Source organism: Dryobates pubescens, chromosome 18 (assembly GCF_014839835.1).
Source record: "Dryobates pubescens isolate bDryPub1 chromosome 18, bDryPub1.pri, whole genome shotgun sequence".
In the NCBI taxonomy this organism is placed as follows: domain Eukaryota; kingdom Metazoa; phylum Chordata; class Aves; order Piciformes; family Picidae; genus Dryobates; species Dryobates pubescens.
The window spans coordinates 23670951-23696793 of NC_071629.1; the positions used below are offsets into that span (position 1 = coordinate 23670951).

General features: G+C 55.8%; 1 protein-coding gene across 1 annotated transcript in view; it reads left to right on the forward strand.

Moving 5' to 3' along the window:
• The first annotated feature begins 2959 nt into the window (after positions 1-2959).
• The window catches only part of STK26 (serine/threonine kinase 26), a 39331-nt gene continuing 16447 nt past the window's right edge, over positions 2960-25843 (forward strand). Inside the window, exons 1-3 of the mRNA XM_054169673.1 lie at positions 2960-3319; positions 3426-3542; positions 23749-23979. Of these exons, the coding sequence (XP_054025648.1) occupies positions 3501-3542; positions 23749-23979 (273 nt within the window). The 5' untranslated portion in view covers positions 2960-3319; positions 3426-3500. The remainder of the gene's footprint in view (positions 3320-3425; positions 3543-23748; positions 23980-25843) is intronic.

Genomic DNA, 25843 nt, shown 5'->3' on the forward strand with positions numbered 1-25843 from the left:
GGTGTTGGGCTGGATGCGCTTTGGAGGTCCCTTCCAATCCAAACCATTCTGTGACTCTATGGTTCTGTGATAGATGAGAATGAACTGGGCAGGGTGCAGGAGTTCCATGAGTGGATGCTCATTCATTTATTGGCTGTAACACTGCACAAGAACTGAGCAAGCTTTTTGCCAGCAGAAATCCCCCTTTCTTCCCTCCCAGAGGTTTATTAATAAAACCCCCTTTTAAAACTTCAAGGCTATGGTCTAAACTTGCAGAAAATACTGACCTGAAAAATTCCACCCATCCAAATGAACTCCTTCTGGGCTCTTGGGTAAGTCAGGCACAGAAGTAGCACACAGAAGTCTAGTTATGTTTTAAAGGGTACAGAAGAAAGTAAACATTTTAGTAACAGTAAAGGCTTAACAAACTGGCATGTGGGGGGAAAAAATCCTATTCCAGCATGAGCCACAAGCCTGTCCTTAACTAACACCACTGTGAGTTTGGGTTTTGGACAAAACCACAGTGAGTTAAGGATGGAGACTGCCTGGCTTTGAAACGTTTGGCTTTAGTCCCTTCTAACACAACCTTACCTTGAACAGAGACGTTTTGTGCTCACTGCCACAGCGCAGTGCTTCTCTGAGTTGCAAGGGAGGAAGACTGTCTTCTGACACATCCTTTCTGAGCCAGGCAGGACAGCTCAGCTATGGCCAGCAAGCCAACATCTCCAGCTTGCTTTCTGTTCTTTTGGCTTTTAGACATATAAACTGTGAATCTGACTTAGATAATGGTTGGACTTCACACTCTCAAGACCCCTCTTGAAAACATTTCCTATGAGGAGCAGCTGAGGGAACTGGGGTTGTTCAGTCCGACCTGCATCAGGAACAGTGTGGCCAGCAGGAGCAAGGAAGTCATTCTGCCCTGTGCTCAGCACTGCTGAGGCCACACCTGGAGTCCTGTGTCCAGTTCTGGGCTACTCAGGTTAGGAAAGATGTTGAGCTGCTGGAAGGTGTCCAGAGAAGGGCAACAAAGCTGGGGAGGGGTCTGGAGCACAGCCCTGTGAGGAGAGGCTGAGCGAGCTGGGGTTGCTTAGCCTGGAGAAGAGGAGGCTCAGGGGGAGACCTTCTTGCTCTGTGCAACTCCCTGCAGGGAGGTTGTAGCCAGGTGGGGGTTGGGCTCTTCTCCCAGGCACACAATGACAGAAGGAGAGGACACAGTCTCAAGCTGTGCCAGGGGAGGTTTTGGCTGGAAGTGAGGAAGAAATTCTTCCCAGCAAGAGAGATTGGCCATTGGGATGTGCTGCCCAGGGAGGTGGTGGAGTCCCCATCCCTGGAGGTGTTTAGGCAGAGCCTGGCTGAGGCCCTTGGTGCCATGGTTGAGTTGATCAGATGGTGCTGGGGGATAGGTTGGACTTGATGAACTCTGAGGTCTTTTCCAACCTGGTTAATTCTGTGATTCTGTGAAGGGTAGGCTGAGGGGAGACCTCATTCCTCTCTACAGCTCCCTGAAAAGAGGTTGGAGACAGGTGGGGGCTGGGCTCATCTCCCAGGTTACAGGTGATAGATGAGAGGAAATGGCCTCCAATCACACCAGGGGAGGGTTAGGTAGATGTTAGGGTCGTTGGGCACTGGGGCAGGCTTCCCAGGGAGGTGGTGGAGTCACCATCTCTGGAGGTGTTTCATAGCTGTTTGGATAAGGAACTCAGGGACATGGTCTAACAGCTGTGTTGCAGGGAGATGTTATGGTTGGCCTTAAGGTCTTAAGGTCTTTTCCAACCAGGCAATTCTGTGATTCTATCTTAAAGGTCTTTTCCAAGCCAGGTGATTCAGTGGTTCCGTGAAGCCCTTGCAAACACAGCAGGGTATTTGCTGGGCCCATGGGGAGCGAGGTCCATTTGATGGGAGGTGGTTGAGTCACCAGCCCTGGATGTGTTTAAAGGTAGTTTGGATGTGGTGCTTGGGGTGAACCTTGTAGAGCAGGGTCATGGGTTGGACTTGGTGATCCTGAGGGTCTTGTCCAATCTGAATGTCTCTGTGATTCTTGCTCAGAGGGGTGAGGGAAAGACCAGTACCATAAAAGCTGTTTGGTTTAGCTTTGCCTGGGTAACTGGCAAAGCCTCCGTGCACAGGAATGTGAATCATGCACACTCCTAGGTGACTCATGTATGAATGGGGAAAATGTCACCCAAAAACACTGTTATTTTCTGCTCCCCAGGCCCTGGTAGTTATACCCCTGAGAGCATTCCAGGTCAGGTTGGGCAGGGCTTTGAGCAACTCCATCTAGCTGAAGATGTCCCTGCTCGCTACAGGGGAGTTGAACTCTACAGATGACCTTTAAAGGTCCCTTCCAACCCAACCCATCCTGTGACTCTTACGATTTTTCTCCCCTCCCCCTGGCAGCCCACCCCAGCCCACTAGGGAAGAAGGTGGTGGTGAGGGACAGAAGCAGAAGCCTGCGTCGGGAGAGCCCTGCAACAGCTGGGGGAGGGCTGGTGGAGGGGTGGCGAAATCCTTCATCCAGCCCCCCCCCGGCTGCGAGCTGAGCCTCCACAGCCACGTCGGACTTGCTCACACGGCTGGCTGCCGGCAGCTTCCTAAGGCACCGCTTCTCGGTGTCACGAAAGCAAACAAGCCCCAAATACCCGCTCGATTATCTGCGCTCCTGGGTCCCCGGAGAATGGGAGCCAGGGGTGCAGGCAGGGTGGTGACAGACTGCTGGGGTACAAGGGGCCGAGGCCGTGTGCACAGCACGTGTGTGGGAGGCCGGGACCCCGAGGCAGGGCCTGAAGGGGTTCAAGAGCAGCGTGACAGCCCCCGAGGCGCCCGGGCTGCAGCGACAGCGCCCGACGGGCCCGCGGCGCCGCGCAGCGCCCGGCCCGGCCCCACGCCCAGGGGCCGCCGCCGCCGCTCGGGGCCCGCCCTCGCCCCGCCCCCCGGCCCCGCCCCCGCCCCGGTCCCTGCCCACCCGCCGCGGGCGGCCCGAGGCAGGCAGGAGGCGGGGGAGGCAGTGACGCCGGGGCCCGTGCGGCGGCGGCTCCGCCCCACAAGGCCGGAGCCGAGACGGAAGAAGCCGCCGCACAGGAGCCGCCGACGTCTCCTCCTGCTGCCGGAGCCTGACATGGCGCTTTGAGCCCAGCCCCGGCCGTCCCGAGAGCCGCCGCTCCGCACGCTGCCGCAGTGCCCAGAGCAGCCACGTCCGCGCAGGCACCGGGCAGGGGGGGAATGGGCAGGGCGAGCGGCGCTAGCCGGCGGGGCCGCTGCTAGGAGCCCGGCGGGCATGGCAGAGCGGTGCTAGGGACTCCCCCTTCCCGCCCGCGTCGCGCAGCTCGGCCGCGGCCCCGAGGTGAGCCGGCGGCGGGCGGGGGTTGCCGGGCAGGGCGGGCCGCGGCGTGGGAAGGAGGGAGCGCGGCCCGCGCTAAAGCCGCCTCCCCGCCGCTTTGTCCTTCCAGGCCCCGTCGCCGCCGCCCAGGAGCAGGGAGGCCGAGAGAGGAGCAGCGGGCGGCGCCCGGCCGCCGCAGCCCGCCATGGCCCACTCGCCCGTGGCGGTGCAAGTGCCCGGTATGCAGGTGAGCGCCGCGCCGGACCCAAAATGGAGGCCGCGGGCCTGGGCTCGGCCCCGGCTCCGGAAGCGGCGCTTGCGGCCCCGCCGGCTGGAGGCCGCCGCCGGAGCGCAGGGGCCGGGGGACGGCGGGTGGGCGACGAGGGGCGGCTGGCGCGGCCTGGCCGCGGAGAGGCCTCCTTCGGCCTCGGGAGGAGCGCGGCCCGGAGCCGTTGCCGGGCTGGGGGTGCTCTGAGGCGAAGGGAGGCCCTGGAGGGGCCCCGCTCCCTCGGCGTGTCCCGGCGGCGGCGGCTGGGGGGCCGCGTACCCGCAGCCAGCCCCTCGGAGGCGAAGGGTTCCCCCTGCCTCCCTCACTCTTTCCCCTCTTTGTTCAGGGCTGGCCACTCTGCATACAGGAGCACGTAAGAGCTTCTAAAACCGATTAAAGACGAAATGAAGTTAATCGCAGGGCGTGTGGGTGTGCTGTAAATGACATCTCAGGCTCGCTGGCAAAGAGAACCTCCTTGCAGGGCTTCCCCACCAGGCTGCACTCGGTGCTGGGCCTGGGCTCCTCTAAGAGCTTGCGTTAATGGAAAGGTGCTAGAAGTGAGGCCCAGGAGCGGCAGAGCACGGCGGCCGCCTGCCAGAACCGTGTCCGTCTCTTCGGCAGGGAGTGAGGCCTGGTGGCACTTCTGTGTGTTCCGGCTAACTGCTTAGGAAATAAACAAGCTTGTAGGTCACTGATTTTCATAGGAAAGTTGGAATACCTCTGCCTCTTGGTTCTCGTTCTGCTGGGCAAGCTCATCAAAGCTTGGTCAGAGGTCTGTGTCAAAGCTGAGGGAGCCGACCACGTTTTAGTGTTGATTGTTTGCTTGTCCAGACCCTGTTAGCTCAGCCAGCTGTGAGCTTTCTCCTCTGGGCTAGCCATACCTGTGTGACTTTGGAAGCTTTTTCAGTTCAAACCACGCAGGAGACTGTGTGTGAGAGAGAGATGTGCAGTACACAGTTCAGGAGGTTTCAGACCCAGTTTCTGGGTCAGGTATTTTCAAGAGTAGCACTGATGTTTCAGCAACATTTTAGACTGATTGCAATACCACGGTTTGGTTTCCTCTCTGATCCCTACTAATCTGCAGACTTTCTGAAACAGGTTACGTTTCCCTCAGCCTTTGACTTTACGTTGATGCAGGAGGACGGGAGCCACATTTCCTCAGCCTCCTTGTCCCATTACCGTGTCAGGGTTAGTGTTGCATTGTGACACCCTGCAGAAAGGTTGTGCTAAAAGCTTCAGAGCTTTAGCCTTCGCTGCTTTTTGGACATCTCTTGAGGGTTTTTGGTGTCTTTGCATTCAGAGGATTTTATCTTAAAGTCCAAGTTTGAGAATGTCTTCATTTTAGAGCTGCTGAGTGTGTTCCTCTCCTGTTTTCTGTAGCTGCCCCTATCAGCACAAAAAGACCTTGAAATATTACTTCAGGTCCTGTTTTGCATTTTTCTAGCAATGAGCTTTCTGTAATGGCCTCCTCAGTTGCACAGCTGGGGCTGTTTCAACCCAGCCTCCTCAACGTACAGCTGTAGAGCGTTTTTGAGTGCCAGGTAGCTGCACACTACATGCATCTTTTTTGCCCCTTGGTGACATTTTCAATGGAGACTGTTGCACAAGTCCTGAAGGTCTTCAAATGCAAAGAAATAGAATTTGTGGCAAAATGATTCTGCTGACTCTTAATAAAAGAAGAGTCAGAATACACATTTGGGGGGGGGTGCGTGTGTGTGTTTTAATTAAAACCCCCAAACCAACCAACCCCTTGGTCTGGAGGAGTGTGGGAGTTTGAGGTGTAAGGGTTGCTTCTTTTGGAGGGGGTGGGGGTGTGTGTGTTTTCTTTAAGGTGGTTGAATGACTCAGTGAGGCCCATCCAGTGCTGATAAATGTCCCTGCTTTTGTGCAGTGTGAGGTTAAAGGCATGGTGATTGATTGAGAAAAGCTCTTCCTGCATCACAGAAGAATCTGAGTATTCCTATAAGTTACATTAAAATGAGCACAGTGGGGAGGTGTCTGTAGTGTCAGAGCCCTCCTTGTGCAGTCTGTTGAGGGAAGCATTTTATTGACTGTAACAGCTGGAAACTGAACTGCCCAAGGAGGTGGTGTTGGAGGTTTGATGCTTTCAGTTCTGTTGTGATCTTCTATTTCCCCTCCCATTTCATTGCACAAGACATGCAGGGATACTGGATTATGGAATTCCCACACTCCAGAAAGAGGACTTTGGCAGTTTAGCACCAAAGCATGACAGAGGCTGTTTGGGACTATTTTAAGGCCTTTCATTTTAGGAAGCATCAGGTTCCCTTAAAAAAGCCCAAACCACCACCACCAAAAAATATCCAAACATGGAAAATTACAGAAAGTCACAGAGAGTTATTTTGGAGAGCTTGGAGTCAGGCTTGGAGTCCCCTGGCAGCAATGGAAGGCCCAAAGGTAGCATTATCTGTTGCCTTAGGAGTAGTTACAGAGCCATCTGTGTGCATGGTGGTTGTGTCCTATTTGACCTGTCTTGTGTCCCTCACAAAACCAACTTCCATACCTAACAATTCTTGCCTGTGCAAACAACTTCCTAAACACCTTCATTTCCCTCACTCCTCTGGAAAGCCTCCACTTGATGCAGCTGTGTGATGCTGACTTACCCAGCTGCTAAATGTCAAAGGCCATCCAATAAAATGGAAGTGTTTAGTGAAAGCTTCACAGGAGTGCCCTGAAGCTGAGCACCATGCTCCCAAAGGATGGCATTTTGCATAGAATCCAAGGTGGGGCTGTTCAGCCTGGAGGAGAGAAAAGCTCTGGGGAGACCTTAGAGCAGCCTTCCAGTACCTGAAGGGGGAATACAAGAAGGCTGCAGAGGGACTGTTTCCAAAGGCCTGTGGTGATGGCATGAGGAGCAAGGTTTGAAATTAAAAAGAAGATTTAGATTAGATGTTAGGAATAAGTTTTGCACCATGAGGCTGCTGGAACACTGGAACAGGTTGCCCAGGGAGGTGGCTGAGGCTCCATCCCTGGAGCTATTCCAGGAGAGGCTGGACAGGGCTCTGGGCAACCTGATCCAGTGGAGGATGTCCCAGCTGAGTGCAGGGGGTTGGGCTGGATGAGCTCTGGAGGTCCCTTCCAGCCCAGACTGTTGTATGGTTCTGTGAGAGGGCAAAATGGAAGGTTGGTGGAGCTATGTGAGCACAGTGAGGAGAGCAGTGTGCAGTGAGTTAGAGCGTCAGGTGGGAGTGTTGGGTCAGTAGTGTCACTGGAGCGGTGTTCCTTGTGTTAGCAATGTTGCAGTGCTTTGAGCTCTCACAGTGAGGAGCTTGTCCAGTGGGCCCTGTTTCCAAGGAACCCTGTTGAGCTCACACACAGCATTTCTGCATGGGGCTTGCAAGAGAGATGTTAGAGCCTGCCTGTGGTGGTCACCAGCACAGGCCCTGTGCCGAGAGCAGAACTGAAGGGGTTGGCCTCCTAGGGTGCTGCTTTTCCCTCGCCCGGCAGGCAGGTTGCATAGTTCAGAGGGGTGTGCTTGTGTCAGGTGATTGGAATGTTTCAAGGGTGTCATTAACTTTTGGATAAATGTGGTTGCACCTCTGTCTTGCAGTACCCCAAAACTTACTTCTCTTTACCTCTGCTCTCTTGCTCATCTAAACACTTCTTGCTCTCTTTCTGATGGCTGTGCTGCTATCTTCTGATACTGTATGGCAGTGCTCTTGAGTGCAGTCAGGGAGGCTGTTCAGACCTGATCTGCATCTGTTTTTATTGGCATTTAGATTGTCTTGCAATAAAGAGCCTAACTTCCTCTAAAAGCAGAGCAGCCAGGAGCATGTGACCTGTCAGCCAGTGCACTCTGATTCACAGCTGAAGGCTTGCTGGATTAAAGACAAACTTGGATGTAAAGGTGAGCTTTGCTCTCTGTGCTGCCAGGGTGCTGCAGCCTGGGAGCTGGAGAGGTTCTTCCTGCAGCATGCTTGGAGACAGAACAGTTCATGTGGCTCTTGGATGAGTGTAGACAGAGTAAAGGAGAGGTAACAGTGCATTTTCATAGAGTAATCTGGGTTGGGAGGGACCTACAAAGGTCATCCAGCCCAACCCCTGCACTCAGCTGGGACATCCTCTGCTGGATCAGGTTGCCCAGAGCTCTGTCCAGCCTGACCTTGAATATCTCCAGGGATGGGGGCACAGCTACTTCCCTGGGCAACCTGTTCTGGTGTTCTACCAGCCTCATGGTGCAGAACTTGTTCCTGGCATCCAATCTAAACCTGCTCTAGTTTGAAGCCATTGTCCCTCATCCTGTCACTGCAGGCCTCTCTGCAGCCTCCCTGTGGCCTCCTTCAGGTACTGGCAGGCTGCTGTTAGGTCTTCTCCTCTTCAGGCTGAACCATCCTGGCGCCCTCAGCCTGTCCTCACAGGAGTCATCTCCAGGTCCCTAATCATCTTTGTGGCCTCCTCTGAACTCACATAGGCCTGGGGAGAAAAAGTTTTCTCTTGAGTTGGTGCATCTGTAGACTTGGGCTCTTTAGTGCCTAAAGCTAGTCTGGAACCTTAGGAGTTGTAGTTAGAAGAATGTGACTTCTACCTACATGTTTAGAGGGTGGGCATTGGAGGTGCTTAAACCTTCCAAGAAAGATCCACTCAAGGATCTGTTAATTTATTCCTCTCCTGGGAACTCAGCTGTGTCCAGGTGCTGCTTCTACAGTGAATCTGAAAAGGCTTTGCACTTTTTTTACTTAGAGACATGGCTTTCCTCAAGGAAGTGAGGAAGTCTGACACTGGCAGGTGCCAGGAGACTGCCACAGTGCCTAGAAGACAGTGATTTCTTAGGATGAAGCTAGGATGGATTCCAGAGTTAGGTGATGAAGACCTGATCCAATGTCAAGCCCTTGATGTGTCCTGGGAGCCACAGTGCAGGCAGACTGCAGAAGATAGCTTTGGAAGACCTGTGCAGTCCATCCCTCTCCCCTGCTTGAGGCAGAAATGCATTCAGGTATTCATGGAGTTCAGCACTGGGGCTGTTCCTTTCCTGGCTGCACATGATGTAAAGCTGTGTGCTGTCTAACAGCCTGAGCCAAGTTAGCAGGCTGCCTTGTCAGTTGAGCTGGGCTCTTCCATCTCAGGCACTGTGAGAAGTTTCTGATGAGAAAGAAAAGTAGGGCTCAACTGTGCATGCACTGTCCTTCTGTTGGCAGGAAAGGAGGCTAGAGCAAGCTTTGGGAGGTGCTTGGTAGCTGGGTAGGTATAGTCACCAGCAGACACTGTTATCAGGCAGAAGGGAAAAGCCCACAGCAGTCTCCTGCTAGCAGTTTCTTGTGCAGATTTTCCAGTTTTATACTCACTTCAAGGGCACTGACCTGGAATTCAGAGGCAAATCTGCTGAAGCTGCAAAGAGCACATCAGCTCAACTCCTCTCACCTGCTCTGCCCTTCTGTCACTCCTGGGCAGAGGATAAGTTCCCCAATTCATCAGAAACCAGGCTCTTCACTTCTAAAAATCCAGAGCAGTTAACTCAATCCTGGGCTGCTTCTGCTGGCAAGGATCCATGCTGGGTGTTTTCTGAGGCCCAGTCTCTGTTTTACAAGGCTTGGGCAAGCTTTATTTTTCTTTTCTCCTTTTTCTCAATGCACAGCAAGTAACAGCTCAGGAACAGACTGCAGTGTGTTGCTAAAAAATGGCACCATTGTAGTTTGCATCTTTATCTTGAGGAGGGGATTGTTTCTTTCTGGTGCCTTTGTGGCACACCGTGAGTGTATCATAGACTGATATTCAGAAGATTGAGTCCAACCCCCCCTTGCCAAAGCAGGGGCACCCAGGGCAGGGCACACAGAACACATCCAGGTGGGGCTGGAAAGGCTCCAGAGCAGGAGACTCCACAGCCTCTCTGGGCAGCCTGCTCCAGGGCTCAGCAGCCTCACACCAAAGCAGCTTCTCCTCATGTTGAGATGGAATTTCCTGTGATTGAGTTTGTCCATTGCCCCTTGTCCTATCCCTGGGTATCCCTGAAAAGAGGTTGGTTCCATCCTCTTGACACCCACCCCTCAGATACTTAGAGACATTAATGAGATCCCCTCTCAGTCTTCTCTAGGCTAACTAGCCCCAGGTCTCTCAGCCTGTGACTGAATGTGCCTCCACAGCAGCATTGGTCACATGAGACCAAAGAAGCATCTTAGTGAAGCCAGGCAAGAGGATTAGCTTCAGTATTCATTGTTCTGAAGGCCTTGCAAATGTGCTTTCCAGCCACCTGCACAAGTGGAAGGGTGAGGTTTTCAAGCTGTCAGTGAAAGTGCCACCAGGTATAAGAGAGGGTCAGAAACTCTTGGAAGTGATGAGGGGCTGTTGTTTTGCCTGTGGTTTCTCTTAGGGACTGCATTTAATTGGCAGGGATGAGTTTGGGTGGGATGGGGTTGGAGATGAACAGTACCAAGCTGGGTTTGTACCAGTTTTCTGACATGCTGTGATTAGTAGCTTCCACATAGGTTGTTTCTGAAGAGATAGAGAGTTGGTGAGCAGTCTATCCCAGCAGGATTCACTGCTCCAAATCCTGCCATTTCTGTCTAACTTCCAGTAATGGAAAGTCAAATTCCTTCCTCATGCTGCCTCACCACTCTTGACTCCATTTCAGAGCTCTCACTTGCTCTTTCAATTGGAACTTCTGGCAGGTCTTCTAGAGCAAGTCTATTCTGCTGCTTAGGTGAGGATCACTAAGCACACTCCTGAGCTCTGAAGGAGACTTGAAGTTTTGTGGGAAGGATGCCCTTCCAGTGGGCATCTCTGAAATCCACCCTGCCAGAGGGATTCTGCCACAGGCAACTGCTAGAGAGTCCAGCACAGAGCCACGAAGCTGCTGCAGGCAGTGCAGCATCTCCCCCTGAGGACAGCTGAGGGAGCTGGGGCTCCAGGCCCTGTCAGAGCAGCAGAGGAGCCTGAAGTCTGCCCTCATTGCTCAGGGATGCCCAAGGACAGCACTGGGGGCAGGCTGGAGCAGAGGAGGGAAAACTGTCCCTGGGAGGCTGCTGAGCCCTGGAGCAGGCTGTCCAGAGAGGTTGTGGAGTCTCCTGCTCTGGAGACTTCCCAAACCCTCCTGGATGTGTTCTGGGTGACCTGCCCTGGGTGATCTTGATGATCTCTTGAGGTCCCTTCCAACCCCTACCATGCTGTGGTTGCTGGCCAAATACCCAGGGAAAAGGCCTCCACCAGAGGAAGCAGTAACAAAGCAGTGACAAGCTGACAGCACCTTGCTGATCTCGTTCTTCCTTGGGTCTTACACATGTGGCTTTGGAGGGGTAGGCTGTGCTGATTGGGTCCATGGCTTGGGAAACAGCCTGGCTTCAGCTTGGATCTCTATGAAGTAAGCTGTGAAGAAGTGTGGGTGACACCTGGAGGTGTAAAGCCAGGCCTGGGTTTGCATGGCCTCGGCTGAGGCCCCTTTGTGTGGAAGAGCTCTCTGCTGGGATCTGCCTCGGTGCTGCAGGGACTCAGGGGGCAGCAGTGAAAGAGAGCAGAGAAGGAGAAAAGTCATCTGCAGTTTTCACACATGAGCTGGGGAGGAGGGAGTCTGTGGGTCTAGGGTGGCTTCACTGCTTTCAGGAGCCATGTGTTCAGCCCTGAAGAACATGAAGTGTTTTCTGTTTCCCCCCTGCTTCCAACTCTGCAGGCTTCCCTTTCAGCTGGGCATGCTGAGGGGTGCTGAGCTGCTGTGCTAGATGTGCTTGGCTAGATGTCAGGCTGTAGTTCAGTGCAGGCTTCTGTGTTGGGAGCTGAACACAGGGGAAGAGCAGCATTGACAGCACACAATGACCAGGAGTAGTGTAAAGCAAGGTGTGAGCCCTGAATGTGCTCTGATGTGAATGGATCAAACCCATGGAGTTCTGAGGGGAGCAGGACACCTAGGGAAGGCCATCTGGCAAGCAGTCGTGGCAAGAGCATTTCCCATCCCTGCACAGCTTTGCTCTAGCCCAGCTGGCAAGAAGCAGCTGAATTTCTGCTCGGGGTGTTTCTCTTCCTGCCCTCCCCCTGCCCATGCTGTCTGGAGTGCGGTGCTTGCCCTGCCGGGAGGTTGCCGCAGGGCTGTCCTGCAGCCGGCAGGTGCTGGCTGGCAGCCAGGCTGCTCGCTGCCTCTTGCAGTTCAGTTCCAGGCTTTCTGCCCTGAGTGCTCCTTGGAGCTTCAGGTGCAGTGTGGTTGATAGGGCCAGTGGTGCAGTGCAGAGCACAGCTCCAGCCTTGGGGAGAGGGCAGAAATCTTCCTCTGTCAGGATGGTCCCTGCCCGAGCTGAAGGAGCGGTGTGATGTGCTCTGACCATGGCTTCCCCCTTGGGCTTCACTGCAGGCAGTGCTTGTGCCTGGAGACATACCTGTGGTAAATGACCTTGTCTGCTCTCTAACTGCACTGTGGTGTGGAGCCATCCTTTTTCACCTAGCATTGTTCTACTGTGTGGCCTGTAAATAAGTAATAACTGCTTCAGCAGAGCCACTTAACAAAGAGAAATGTGCTTAAGCACTGGCTGTTATTTATGGGGGAAACTTGAAGTTAAAAGCTGTGTCATGTGCTGGGCTGCAGCCAGAGCAGGGTGGGCAGCAGGGCAGCAGAGGGGATTCTGCCCCTGGGCTCTGCTATGCCCAGACCTCACCTCTAATCCTGCCTCCAGCTCTGCTGTCCCCAGCAGAGGAAGGACACAGAGCTGCTGCAGTGAGGCCAGAGGAGGCCACAAGGATGCTCCCAGGGCTGGAGCAGCTCTGCTGTGAGCACAGGCTGAGGGAGCTGGGGCTGTGCAGCCTGGAAAGGAGAAGGCTCCAGGGGCACCTCAGAGCTGCTGCCAGGACCTGAAGGGATCCTGCAGGAAGCTGCAGAGAGACTTTTGCTGAGGGGGTCTGGAGCCAGGCCAAGGGGGAAGGGTTTGGAGCTGAGGCAGAGCAGGGTTAGAGTGGAGCTGAGGAAGAAGTTGTTCAGTGTGAGGCTGGGGAGACTCTGGCACAGGCTGCCCAGGGTGATTTTGGATACCTCTTCCCTGGAGGTGTTGAAGGTCAGATTGGATGAGGCTTCCAGCAACCTACTGTAACTGAGAGGTGTCCCAGCCCCTGGCAGGGGATTGGACTGGATGATCTCTGAGGTCCTGTCTGTGGTTCTAACTTGTGGCTCACACAGGGCAGTGAGGAGGCTGTACAGTCCGAGGCAGATGCCAGGTATAAGCTGTAAGTAGCAGGAGAGTGCTCGGAGCGCTGCGATGAGCTGGTGTCTGGCTGGCAGGGTGTTGCTGGGGCTGTTCCTTTCCATGGGTGTGGCAAACCCGAAGCCCCACCCTGTGGTGCCCAGCAGGCTGCTTGCAGAGGGGAGGAGCACCCTGCCAGGGTGAGTGCTCCCTGCTCCCTGCAGCTTTTGGGAGCTCCCTGCAGCTGAGGTTTTTCCTAAGCGCTCCAAATGTGCTTCAGCAAGGAGCAGTCACAGCTGTGCCCTCTCCTGACCCAGGGGAGCAGGCAGCTAGGTCACTGAGGTGGGGTAGTTAGCCACTGAGCAGCCTCCTGTCCTGATGCTCAACAAATGAGGGGAGGTTGGTTCTGCAAGACCAGCAGAAGGGAGCTGGGATGCTCTGGGGTGCCAGAACCTGTTGGTTTCATCATAGAATTGCAGACTGGCTTAGGTTGGAAGGGACATCAGAGATCAGCTACTCCAGCCCCCCTGCCATGGGCAGGAGAGCCATTCTTGAACTGACTTCTGCCTGCACCTGAGAATGTCCATCTTGAGCAGTCTGCTCTAGTGGAGGGAGTCTGTGGAAGGAGAGGAGTGTGGTCCTCTAGTCTGCACATTTGGAGTGCTGTATCCAGATCTGGGCTCCCCAGCTCAAAAAGGACAAAGAACTACTGGAGAGAGTCCAGCACAGGGCCTCTGAGATGCTGAGGGGTCTAAAATAGCTCTCACCTGAGGAGAGCCTGAGGGAGCTGGGGCTCATCAGCCTGGAGGAGGCTGCTGTTGCTCTCTACAGCTACCTGCAGGAGGTTGTAGCCAGGTGGGGGTTGGCCTCTTCCCCCAGGCACCCAGCACCAGAACAAGAGGACACAGTCTCAAGCTGTGCCAGGGGAGGTTTGGGCTGGAGGTGAGGAAGAAATTCTTCCCAGCAAGAGAGATTGGCCCTGGGGATGTGCTGCCCAGGGAGGTGGTGGAGTCCCCATCCCTGGAGGTGTTTCAGATAAGACTGGCTGAGGCACTCAGTGCCATGGTTTAGCTGATCAGGTGGTGCTGGGTGAGAGGTTGGCTTGATGGCCTTGAAGGTCTTTTCCAACCTGGTTAATTCTGTGATCTTCAAGGTCCCTTCCAACCCAAAGCACTGTGTGATCTGTCGAGCTGCAGACCACTCAGCCGGCTAAGTCTTGTTCAGAGCCCTGGACATGCAGCTAGTGCTCCTTCCCCCCAGTCCTGCTGACAGCTTTGGCAGGCATTGCTGGGAGCAGGCTGAAGGTTGTGCAGCTGCAAGCAGGGGTTTGGGGATGTTTTTAACAGATCCCAGGCAGGTTAAGAGCAGAATGGAAGCAAAGTGGGCCTGCATTTGAAAGGGAAGGCAGTTCAGTGGCATGGGAAGCTTGGGGGTTGTTTTGCTCAGAGTCCTCTTCACAGCTGATTTGTGTGAAGTGTTGGTAGTGCCTGCCTCCAGGAGCAAAGCTTTGGGAGCAGGGTTGTGATTCCTTCTCTCTGCTTCTTTGTGCTGTTCCCTCATGCTGTGAGCCCAGAGAAAGAAGGGCTGGGAATAGAAGCAGCAAGTTCAGGCATTTCCATTTCCAGCACAATGTGCTCTTGACAGCTTGCATCTGCTGCAGGGCAGGGATGGTGTGAAGGTGAGGGAGATTCTCTGCTTACAGCTCTGCCAGGGGCTGGGCTGGAATGCTGGGGTTGGATAGCCAGAGGGATTTGTGAGCAGCTCACCTCACTTGGAATCATGGAATTGTCAGGGCTGGAAGGGACCCCAAGGCTCAGCCAGTCCCAACCCCTGCCATGGGCAGGGACACCTCACAGCACAGCAGGCTGCTCACAGCCACCTCCAGCCTGGCTGCAAACATCTCCAGGCAGGAGGCTTCCACCACCTCCCTGGGCAGCCTGTGCCAGGCTCTCACCACCCTCCTGGGCAACAACTTCTTCCTCACAGCCAATCTCAATCTCCCCACTTCTCCTTTTGCTCCATCCCCCCCAGTCCTGTCCCTCCCTGACACCCTCCAAAGTCCCTCCCCAGCTTTCTTGGAGCCCCCTGCAGATCCTGGAAGGCCACCAGAAGGTCTCCTGGGAGCCTTCTCCTCTCCAGCCTGCACAACCCCAACTCTCTCAGGCTGTCTCCAGAGCAGAGCAGCTCCAGCCCTCTGCTCCTCCTCCTGGCCCTGCTCTGGACACCTTCCAGCCCCTCCAGAGCCTTCCTGGCACAGAGGCTCCAGAGCTGGCCCCAGAGCTGCAGCTGTGGTCTCAGCAGAGTGGAGCAGAGGGGCAGAATCCCCTCCCTGGCCCTGCTGGCCACACTTCTGCTGCTGCAGCCCAGGCTCTGCTTGGCTCTCTGGGCTGCAAGTGCTCCCTGCTGGCTCCTGCTGAGCTTCTCCTCCCCCAGCACCCCCAAGGCCTTTTCTCCAGTGCTGCTCTCAAGCCAGCAGCTGCCTCAGCTGCTCCTCCCCAGCCCTGCTCTCCAGACCCTTCTCCAGCTTTGTTGCCCTTCTCTGGCCATGCTCCATCCCTTCAATGCCCTCCATGGAATGAGGGCCCAAAAGTGAACCCAGTATTCAATGTGTGGCCTCAGCAGTGCCCAGTGCAGGGGGCTGCTCCCTGCCCCCCTGCTGCTGGCCACCCTGCTGGAGCTGCAGCAGTGGGGTATGACAGCAGGGCCACCTTTAGGCAGCTGGAAGGTTTCCTCTTGGTTTTGGTGGGGTTCTGTCACTCCTGACACCCTAAAACCTGATCAAAACAGAGCCCAATAGTTTTATCTTTTTGGCTGCTTTTTGCTTTTGTTTCCTACTGAAGATCTCCAGGTTCTCACTCAGGGTGGCTGAGCCTGGGCCTTGTCAGGTTGAGGAAACTCTTCATGAAGGGTGTAATGGAGGTCAGGTCCCATTTAAGCACAGCAAAGCTCAGATCTTCCTTTTGAGCCTGCTGTGACTTGCCCCAAATGGTAGGGCTTGGAAGGGACCTCTGGAGATGATCCAGTCCCAGCCCTGCCAGAGCACAGCAATGTGTCCAGGTGGGTTTTCAAAGCCTCTGGAGAAGGAGACTCTGCAGCCTGCTCCAGGGCTCTGCCACCCTCAAAGCAAAGCAGCTTCTCCTCCTGTTGAGGGGAAGCCTCCTGTGTCCCAGGCTGTGCCCATTGTCCCTTTTCCTGTCAGTGAGCACACTGGGAAGAGCCCAGCCCCCTCCTCCTGACCTCCACCCTTTAGGTGCTGAGCAGCATTGGGAAGACCTCATCTCAGTCTCCTCTTTTCCATGCCACACAGCACCAAGTCTCTCAAGCCTTTCCCCCTCACAGGGATGCTTCAGTCCCCTCAGCACCTTTGTGGCCTCCATTGGACACTCTAGTAGTTCCCTGTCTCTCCTGACCTGAGGAGCCCAGGACTGGACACTGTCCAGCAGGTGGGGCCTCACCAGGGCACAGCAGAGGGGCAGAAGAACCTCCTTCAACCTGCTGGCCTCTCTCTTCCTCATGCACCCCAGAATAAGGCTGCCTTGTCCACAGGTGCACCTGGCTGGCTGCTGGTGACCTTGGCCACCAGCACCCCCAGCTCTTCCTCCACAGAGCTGCTTCCCAGCAGGCAGCCCCTCAGCTGTGCTGGTGTAGGGGATGTTGTCCCTCCCCAGGTACAGGAGCCTACACTTGCCCATGCTGAACTTCTCAGGCCTCCCAGCCTGTGCAGGTCTGGCTGGGTGTCAGCCCCCCCTCCCAGCTGGGTGTCCCCAGCACACTGCTGAAGGTGCACTCTGGCTTTTCATCCAGCTCCTAGATGGAGGTATTGAAGGAGCCTGGCCCCAGCTTGCTACTGTGGCAGCTTGATGCTTCATACAATGACACTGTGGTGCTGGTAGGACAGTTTCCTCTTCAGCATGTGTCAGACAGCTGCAGGAAGCAGGGCAGCAGAGGCTTCGTGGTGCTAGCTGGGTCTTGCCCAGGACTGCAGGGCAGCAGTCACAGCTGGGTTGCAGGTGGAGGTTGCTGAGAAGCAGGAGTGTGTGTACAGGCTGGAGGAAGAAACCATCTCCAGGCTGCACCTTTGGTTTGGCTCGCTGCTTTTTCCCTCTGTAAGTTGTGCTGGGGCTGCACCTGAGCCTGCAGCACCTGCAGCCTCTGCACGTTGCTGTGTGTGCACACAGGCCTGGGGGTGGTGGGGTGCTTCAGCTGGAAGGGTTTTAAAGGAGAAGTGGTGGGAGGAGGAGGGGGGGAGGAGCTGCAGGAATCTTTTGCTCCCCGTGGGGGGGGTGTGTGACTGTAAATGGGTAGAGCATGTGTGGTGTGTGTTAATGGGTGTGCTGGAGAGCTGAAACTCCCTGCAGGTAGTGCCTGGAAAGAGAGCAGAGAATCACAGGATGCTGGGGGTTGCATTGAGTCCAGGGGCAGCCAGGGCAGGGCACACAGAACACATCCAGGGGGGTTGGAAAGGCTCCAGAGCAGAGACTCCACAGCCTCTCTGGGCAGCCTGCTCCAGGGCTCAGCAGCCTCACAGCAAAGTTTCTCCTCACATTGAGTGGAACCTCCTGGGTTCCAGTTTGTGTGGTTGCTCCTTGTCCTGTCACAGGGCAGCAGTGGAAGAGGCTGGCCTCTTCTTGCCCCCCACCCTGCAGGTGCTTAGAGACATTCACCAGATCCCTCCCTGCCTTCCCTTCTCCAGGCCAAACGTGCAGCAAATGCATCCCAAGTGCAGCCATGCTTCATCAAACCTCAACCCCCTGTGGGAGCTGTGGCTTCACCTCTGCTGAGCACAGGGTCAGATCCCTGCCCTGCTCCTGCTGGCCACACCATTGCTGCTCCAGGCCAGGCTGCTGGTAGCCTTCTTGGCCACCTGGGCACACCCTGGCTCATGTTCAGCCGGCCATCAACCACACCCCCAGGCCCTTTGTTGCTGCTCTCTTGATGCAACTGTTGCAGCTTGTTGGCACAAAGGATGCTGCAGTGTTCCCATCAGGCTAGGGGTTTGTCTGGGGCTCCTGAGCAGGAGGGTGGGTGAGGTGACCACCTGGGGTCCCTTCCCAGCTGAGTTGTGCTCTGATCCTGTGACTGTGCATACACATGAATGGACCCATACAGAGGGCAGTGACCTGTGGTTGTGTAAGAGAGGAGGAGAGATTCTGCTGGTTCTGGGGACTTGAGCATCTGCCCTGTGAAGAGAGCCCTGGGGCTGTTGAGTCTGGAGAGGAGAAGGCTGAGAGGGATCTGATCAATGTCTCTCAATAGCTGAGGGCTGGGGGGCAAGGGGAGGGGGCCAAGCTCTTGTGGGTGGTGCACAGGAATAAGCCAAGGACCAGTGGATACAAACTGGAACAGAGAAGGTTTCAGCTCAACATGAGGAGAAACTTCTCTGGTGTGAGGGTGCTGAGCCCTGCAGCAGGCTGCCCAGAGAGGCTGTGAGGTCTCTGGACACATTCAAAGCCCTCCTAGATGCATTCCTGTGCCAGACTGCCCTGGGTGATGCGCTGGCAGGGGGTTGGACTGGATGGTCTCTGGAGGTCCCTTCCAACCTCCAGTGTTGTGTGATGAGTAGCACAGGCTGTAGAGTTGTGGCCTGGTGAAATGCTGGAGCTGCTGAGCTCTGCAGAGGCCTTGCAAGAGGGCTGCTGCTGGGGCTGGCCAGGCTGGAGCTGGCTGTGCCAGTGTGCCTGTGCTTGGCAGACTTGCTGCTGCTTTTGTCTGTGCAAACAGGCCTGGGCAGAGCAAGAGCTTCCCTGCCTCTCTGTCTGCTGAGAGGTGTTGGGAGAGGTGGTGGAGGAGGCCATGCAGTGTCTGTTGTGTTGTCACTGTCTGCTGCCCAGCAGAGCCCCCAGAGGAACCACTTTGGTTTGCTTTGTGTCTCTTGAACTACCACAAGTATTTGTGCAGGCAGCTCAGCCTTGGCCATTCAGGGCAGGATGGGGATAGCAGCTGGGGCTTCTGCTCGGGAGTGTTGGTGTTAGGCATCTGAGTTTGTACCAGAGTGGGGCTCAGCTGGGAGCTGTGCTGTAAGAGCTGCCTGGTGTGTGTTGGAGGTGTGCAACAGCCAGTTCCATTTCTGTGAGCTTTATCTCCAGCCTTTTCCATGGCAGGAGGAGGGTAGGCAACCTGATCTCATGGAAAGTGTCCCTGCCCATGGCAGGGGGGTTGGAACTAGATGATCCCTGAGGACCCTTCCAACCCTGCCAGTTCCATGATTGCTTCACAACAGAGAGCCATGGAAGTGTTTGGGTTGGGAAAGCTCTCTAAGATCATCAGTCCAAGCATTACCCTGAGACTGCCATGGCCACTAAAGCATTCTGTCTGCTCACCTCTGCTCAAGCAAACTAGGTGTAGAACAGCAGCCCTGTCAGACAGTCACTTGGAAGGCAAGGGGATTGGGAGAGCTTCAACAGGGCTTAAAAGACAGCCTCAGAACAAAGAGTGAGCTGGGAAAGAGCTTTGCTGCTGCCTCTCTCAAAGGACATGATCCCCCTCTGAGCCAGAGCTGCTCACAAATACCTGCCCTGCTCCTCCAGTGTCCTGCAGTCCCTTGCCAGCCTTGGTGAATCACAGGAGCTGTGTGAAGCTGACTTTGCTTGCTGGGAGAGGATTTTCTCAGAACAGAAAGATGGGACTCTTCCCTCTAGTAACCCTGCACACTTTGTTCTCCTCTGATGCCCCTCTGTTCCACCTCTCCCTCCTGGGGATCTACCTGGAGTTGCACAGTGGTGGAGAGTCCATCTCTTCCCTCTCTCTGCCTGTACTGCAGCACTCCCATCTAATGGCCTTAGGACTTGTTGCAAGTTAAAATAGGTTTTAAGGCTCTGATTCACCTGAAGTAGCTTGGAGGAGAGTTTGGAGGCCTGGCTTGTGTGGTTGGTAAGAGTGAAGTGGGTGCAGAGGATTGTGTCCACTCAGGAGCCCAGAGGATGTGCTGCTTAAGGCTAGTCTCCAACAAAACCCAAGTTCCACAGCTTGCCCTGGCTTGGAGGGGACTCTCAAAGGTCATTCTCTCCAAGCCCTGCAGGCAGCAGGGCCAGCTCCAGCCAGAGCAGGCTGCACAGGGACACAGCCAGGCTGAGCTTGGATGGCTCCAGGGATGGAGCCTCAAGCACCTCCCTGGGCAGCCTGTGCCAGTGTCTCCCCACCCTCCCTGTGCAGAGCTTCCTCCTGATGTCCAACCTACCTCTGCCCTGCTCCACTGTCAAACCATTCTCCCTTGTCCTGTCCCCACAGCCCCTTCTGAACAGTCCCTCCCCAGCTGCCTGCAGCTCCCCTGCAGGTACTGAAATCTTGTCCTTTGAGTTCATCAGACACTTGTGAAGGGTTGGATGAGCTGGTGGGCTTGTGATTAAATTGTTGGTTGTCTGCTGTGGCTGGAAGTGTCAGACAGGTTTCAGCTCCAATCAGCAGCAGCTGCTGGGTAGCCTGAAGGATTCCTGGGCTCTCAGCTGCCAAGGTCTCCAAAGGAGGATTAGCATTGTGGGGTTACTGACAGCTTTTGCTAGGCCTCTCTTAGCTCTGCTGTGTGTGTTGGGGGTGCCTCTGTTGGTTGGGAGGGGAGAGCTGTCAGGGAACTATTCCTTACTGCAATTCAAGTGGTCTAGGAACACCCTTAGGTGGGGAGCAGCTTAACTAGCAGCAGGGACAGGCTGGGTGCCAGTGCTTGCTGCTTCTGCCACACCTGTCCCTGCAAGAAGGCTTTTAAGCACCTGTGAGCATAGATGTTACAGACCTCAATAGATTTGCAAGGTGGGGTTTTAATTCAAAAGGAACAAGTGACAGATCAGAGAATTGTTTGGGCTGGACAAGGCCTCCAGGAGCTCCCACAACAGCCAGCAACCCAAGCCTGCCATGGCCACAGGGTTCCTGAGCACCTGCAGGGATGGGGACTGTGCCAGCCCCTCACCACTCTTGCAGCAAAGACCTTTTTCCTCCTCTCCAACCTAAGGCTCCCCTGGCACAACTTCAGCCATTTCCTGGCCTTCAGTCACCTGATGCAGGGCAGAAGAACCCAAGCCCCAGCTCACTGCAACCTCCTGTCAGGGAGCTGTAGAGAGCAATGAGGTCTCCCTCAGTCTCTTCTCCAGGCTGAACAACCCCACATCATGGAATTGTCAGGGCTGGAAGGGACCCCAAGGCTCAGCCAGTCCCAACCCCTGCCATGGGCAGGGACACCTCACACCACAGCAGGTTGCTCACAGCCACCTCCAGCCTGGCTGCAAACACCTCCAGGCAGGAGGCTTCCACCACCTCCCTGGGCAGCCTGTGCCAGGCTCTCACCACCCTCATAGGGCAACAACTTCTTCCTCACAGCCAATCTCAATCTCCCCACTTCTAGTTCTGCTCCATCCCCCCCAGTCCTATCCCTCCCTGACACCCTCCAAAGTCCCTCCCCAGCTGTCTTGCAGCCCCCTGCAGATCCTGGAAGGCCACCAGAAGGTCTCCTGGGAGCCTTCTCCTCTCCAGCCTGCACAACCCCAACTCTCTCAGGCTGTCTCCAGAGCAGAGCAGCTCCAGCCCTCTGCTCCTCCTCCTGGCCCTGCTCTGGACACCTTCCAGCCCCTCCAGATCCTTCCTGGCACAGAGGCTCCAGAGCTGGCCCCAGAGCTGCAGCTGTGGTCTCAGCAGAGTGGAGCAGAGGGGCAGAATCCCCTCCCTGGCCCTGCTGGCCACACTTCTGCTGCTGCAGCCCAGGCTCTGCTTGGCTCTCTGGGCTGCAAGTGCTCCCTGCTGGCTCCTGCTGAGCTTCTCCTCCCCCAGCACCCCCAAGGCCTTTTCTGCAGGGCTGCTCTCAAGCCAGCAGCTGCCTCAGCTGCTCCTCCCCAGCCCTGCTCTCCAGACCCTTCTCCAGCTTTGTTGCCCTTCTCTGGCCATGCTCCATCCCTTCAATGCCCTCCATGGAATGAGGGCCCAAAAGTGGACCCAGTATTCAATGTGTGGCCTCAGCAGTGCCCAGTGCAGGGGGCTGCTCCCTGCCCCCCTGCTGCTGGCCACCCTGCTGGAGCTGCAGCAGTGGGGTATGACAGCAGGGCCACCTTTAGGCAGCTGGAAGGTTTCCTCTTGGTTTTGGTGGGGTTCTGTCTAACTAAAAGTTTTCTAAGCACCCCCAAGTCCTTCCCTGCAGGGCTGCTCTCAATCTCACCACCCCCAGCCTGGCTTGCTGAGGGCTGTTCTGCTCCAGGTGCAGGACCCTGCACCCCCAGGAGGCTTGCATCAGATGAATGTGTTCCCTGCACACTAAGTTGCAGTTCAGCCATGAATTACAGACATGCATTATGCAATTCAGTCAAACCATGGAGGGAGTCAGCTACAAAACTCATTTCACTTTCCTGTGTTCCACCACTTCAGAATGGAGCTGCTCTTCATGTTCATCTTCCTGGTGCAGTAACACAGAAGGGGGAATGCAGTGCTGGCACAGCAGCACTAACATCATCACCCAGGCAGAAAAGGCTGAACCTGATAGCTGGCCTCAGTCAGGTGAAACCTCTCCAGTCCTGCAGTGGGGAGGCAGTTGTGAAAGGCCTGCAGCACCCAGTGCTTAGCAGCAGGTTCCCACATCTGCTCAGACCCAGCAGCCTCAGGGCAGCTCCCAGTGCTGGCAAGCCATGCAGAGAGGGACAGTGCCTTTGAGCTGGGAGAGGGGAGCTGGAGGCTGGAGAGGAGGAAGCAATTGTTGAGACTGAGGCTGGGGAGGCACTGGGGGGAGGCTGTGGCTGCCTTCTCCCTGGAGGTGTTCAGGGCCAGGCTGGATGAGGCTCTGAGCAACCTGCTCTAGTGTGAGGTGTCCTCACCCATGGCAGGGGGTTGGAACTGGATGGTCCTTGAGATCCAGCCCACACAGTGACCCTCTGAAAAGGCACTGAGTGATGTTCAGAGAAGGAATAAGGAGGCTGGAGCAGAATATTGAAGCAGGGTGCTGACCAGGACTGGCTGGTAACATCCAGGCATGCCAGGAAAATGGGAGCCCAGCAGCAGGCAGCACAGCACTGCTGAGGACACCTACCCTGCTGAGCAACTACACCCTGGCTGGGACACAAAGAGCTTCCATTTCTCAGCTCCATTTGAGCAGCCCTGCAGGGAAGGCCTTGGGGGTGCTGGGGGGGGCAGAAGCTGGGCAGGAGCCAGCACTGGGCACTGGCAGCACAGGAGGCCAAGGGCAGCCTGGGCTGCAGCCAAAGCAGTGTGGCCAGAGCTGGAGAGAGGATCCTGCCCCTCTGCTCTGCTCTGGGGAGACCTCACCTGCAGGGCTGGGGCCAGCTATGGGACCCCAATGCAGGAGAGACCTGGAGCTGATGGAGAGGGTCCAGAAGAGGTCACCAAGATGATCAGATGGGAGGAGAGCCTCCCCTGTGGGGCCAGGCTGGGAGAGTTGGGGCTGTGCAGCCTGGAGATGAGAAGGCTCCAGGGAGACCTGGAGCAGCCTCCCCCTCTCTGAAGGGCTCCAGGAGAGCTGTGAGGGCTGTTTCCACAAGGGCTTGTAGAGCTAGGTTGAGGGACAGTGGATTGGGATTAGAGAAGAGACTGAGATCGGATGTGAGGAACAAGTTCTGCCCCAGGAGGCTGCTGCAACACTGCAGCAGGCTGCCCAGGGAGGTGGTTGAGGTCCCATTCCTGGAGATGCTCAAGGTGAGGCTGGGCAGGGCTCTGGGCAGCCTGCTCCAGTGGAGGATGTCCCTGCTGCCTGCAGGGGGCTGGGCTGGCTGAGCTCTGGAGCTCCCTGCCAGCCCAAACCACACCATGGTTCCAGGAGAGCAATCATTTGAGCTAAGGCAGCTCAGCTGCTGCATCACTGGGCACTGGCACTGCCAGGGGTACCCTCCACAGCCAAGGTTTCACCTCCTGAGCTGTGCTGTTAGTTGCAAGCAAAGGGCAGCCTGGCATGGGGAGACTCTGTGCTTGCCCTGGTGTGAACATCTGCAGACACAGCTGGAGACCGCAGCCCATGTCTGGGGCTCCCTTCCCCCCACGGCCATTCTAGGGTGGATCTGGATGATGTGCTCCTTGGGGAGTGATGAGGGGCAGTGACTTGGGGGCCCATGAGGTGAGTGTTGTCTTTCATTGCTCCCCCTTCCTTTTGTGCCTAGAACCACAGGGCAGACCCCGAGGAGCTCTTCACCAAGCTGGAGCGCATCGGCAAGGGCTCCTTCGGGGAGGTCTTCAAAGGCATCGACAACCGCAGCCAGCAGGTGGTGGCCATCAAAATCATCGACCTGGAGGAAGCAGAGGATGAGATAGAGGACATTCAGCAGGAGATAACTGTGCTGAGTCAGTGTGACAGCCCCTATGTAACCAAGTACTATGGATCATACTTAAAGGTAACGTGCAGCACCCGGCTGGGCTGAGTGCAGCTGGGAGGGAATCAGACCCCTTGCCAGCCTGCCCTTTCATAGCAGCTTCCTGATGGGTTTTACACAGAGCTTTGCTCTTTGATTTGCTCCTTCTGCTGCTTGCTTCTTGAGCACTTACACACAATGGCCAGAGAACACCAGAGCTGCTGGAGTGCTCCTCCTGCCGTGCCTATGGCATAGGGACCTGGGGTTTTCCCTCACTTTCGTCTTCAGATTCACTGATTGTGTCAGGTTGGAAGGGACCCTCAAAGGGCATCTTGTCCAGCTCCCTGCAGGCAGCAGGGACAGCTCCAGCTAGAGCAGGCTGCCCACAGCTACATCTTGAATGTCACCAGGGATGGGGACTCAACCACATCCTTGGGCAGCCAATATTTCACCACCCTCCCTGTGCAGAGCTTCCTCCTGATCTCCAACCTACCTCTGCCCTGCTCCACATTCAAGCCATTCTCCCTTGTCCTGTCCCCTTCTGAACAGTCCCTTCCCAGCTGCTTGGAGGTCCCCTGCAGATACTGAAATGCAGCTCTAAGGTCTCTTTGGAGCCTTATCTACTTCAGGCTGGGCAGCCCCAACTCTCTCAGCCTTTCCCTGTAGCAGAGGTACTGCAGCCCTTTGATCATCTTGGTGGCCTCCTCTGGACCCTCTCCAGCAGCTCCAGGTCCTTCTTGTATTGGGGGCCCCAGAACTGGAGACAGTGCTGCAGGTGAGGTCTCCCCAGAGCAGAGCAGAGGGGCAGGATCCTCTCTCCAGCTCTGGCCACACTGCTTTGGCTGCAGCCCAGGCTGCCCTTGGCCTTCTGTGCTGCCAGTGCCCATTGCTGGCTGCTGCCCAGCTTCTCCCCCAGGCCTTCTCTGCAGGGCTGCTCTCAATCTCACCACCCCCATCAAAGCAGCTATCTGGGCTGCAAAGGGGACAGGAGGCTGCCCAGGGGCATTGTGGTGTCATTCTCTGGAGCCATTCAAAACCTGCCTGGGTTGATCCTGTGTGACCTGCCCTAGGAGACCCTGCTCTGGCAGGGGGGTTGGAATGGATGATCTCTGGCATTTCCTTCCAACCCTGCCATTGTGTGGCTCTGTGAGATTCTCTAATTATGCAGCATGGTAGGGCTGAGAGAAAGCAAAAGTGACATCAGCAGAGTTATGTAACCACTGTGTGAAATGGCCTCTGAGGCACCACTGGGACCTGACAAACACAACTGAAGAGCTGCAGAAATCCAAGCTGCTGAGTTGAAGCCTTTCCAGCCTGCAGGGCTGGCCAGGTGTGATCCCCTTGGCATGCTGCTGCAAGGGTTTGTTCTGCATGTGGGGCTCAGAGGAGCTAAAACTCAGCCCAAACCTTAGAGCCACTGAACCAAGCCTGAGGTGGTCCTTAGAGCTGTCTTGAGCAGCTGAGCTTTGGGGCTTGCTTGCACTGTAAGCTTCTGGGGGTCATTTCTTTTTGCTTGGTAGTTTGGGGGCTCTGGGGCTCTGGTTTGGAGTTTGTTTTCACTTGAGGTTGGATGTTTGGGTAGTTGGAGTGTTTTCTTGCTTGTGGTGGGGGTGGCTTCTGGGCTGTTTGGTGTGGGTTTTGGTGGGGTGGGGTGGTGGTGTTAGGCATTTCTGCTCTCCTAGAGTACAGCTGGATTTGGGATCTCTGAGCAGGGTTCCTGTGTCACACTTCTGCTCTGTCTTGTGGTGACACACAGCTGTTGGCAGAATTGACTGAGTAGTGCTCCTTGGAGCTACTTCCCTCTCTTGGTCCCTGCATTGTCAGATTCTGGGGCCTGCCAGGACCTGAAGGGCTGCAGGAGAGCTGGGGAGGGAGTTGTGACAAGGGCTGGCAGTGCCAGGCTGAG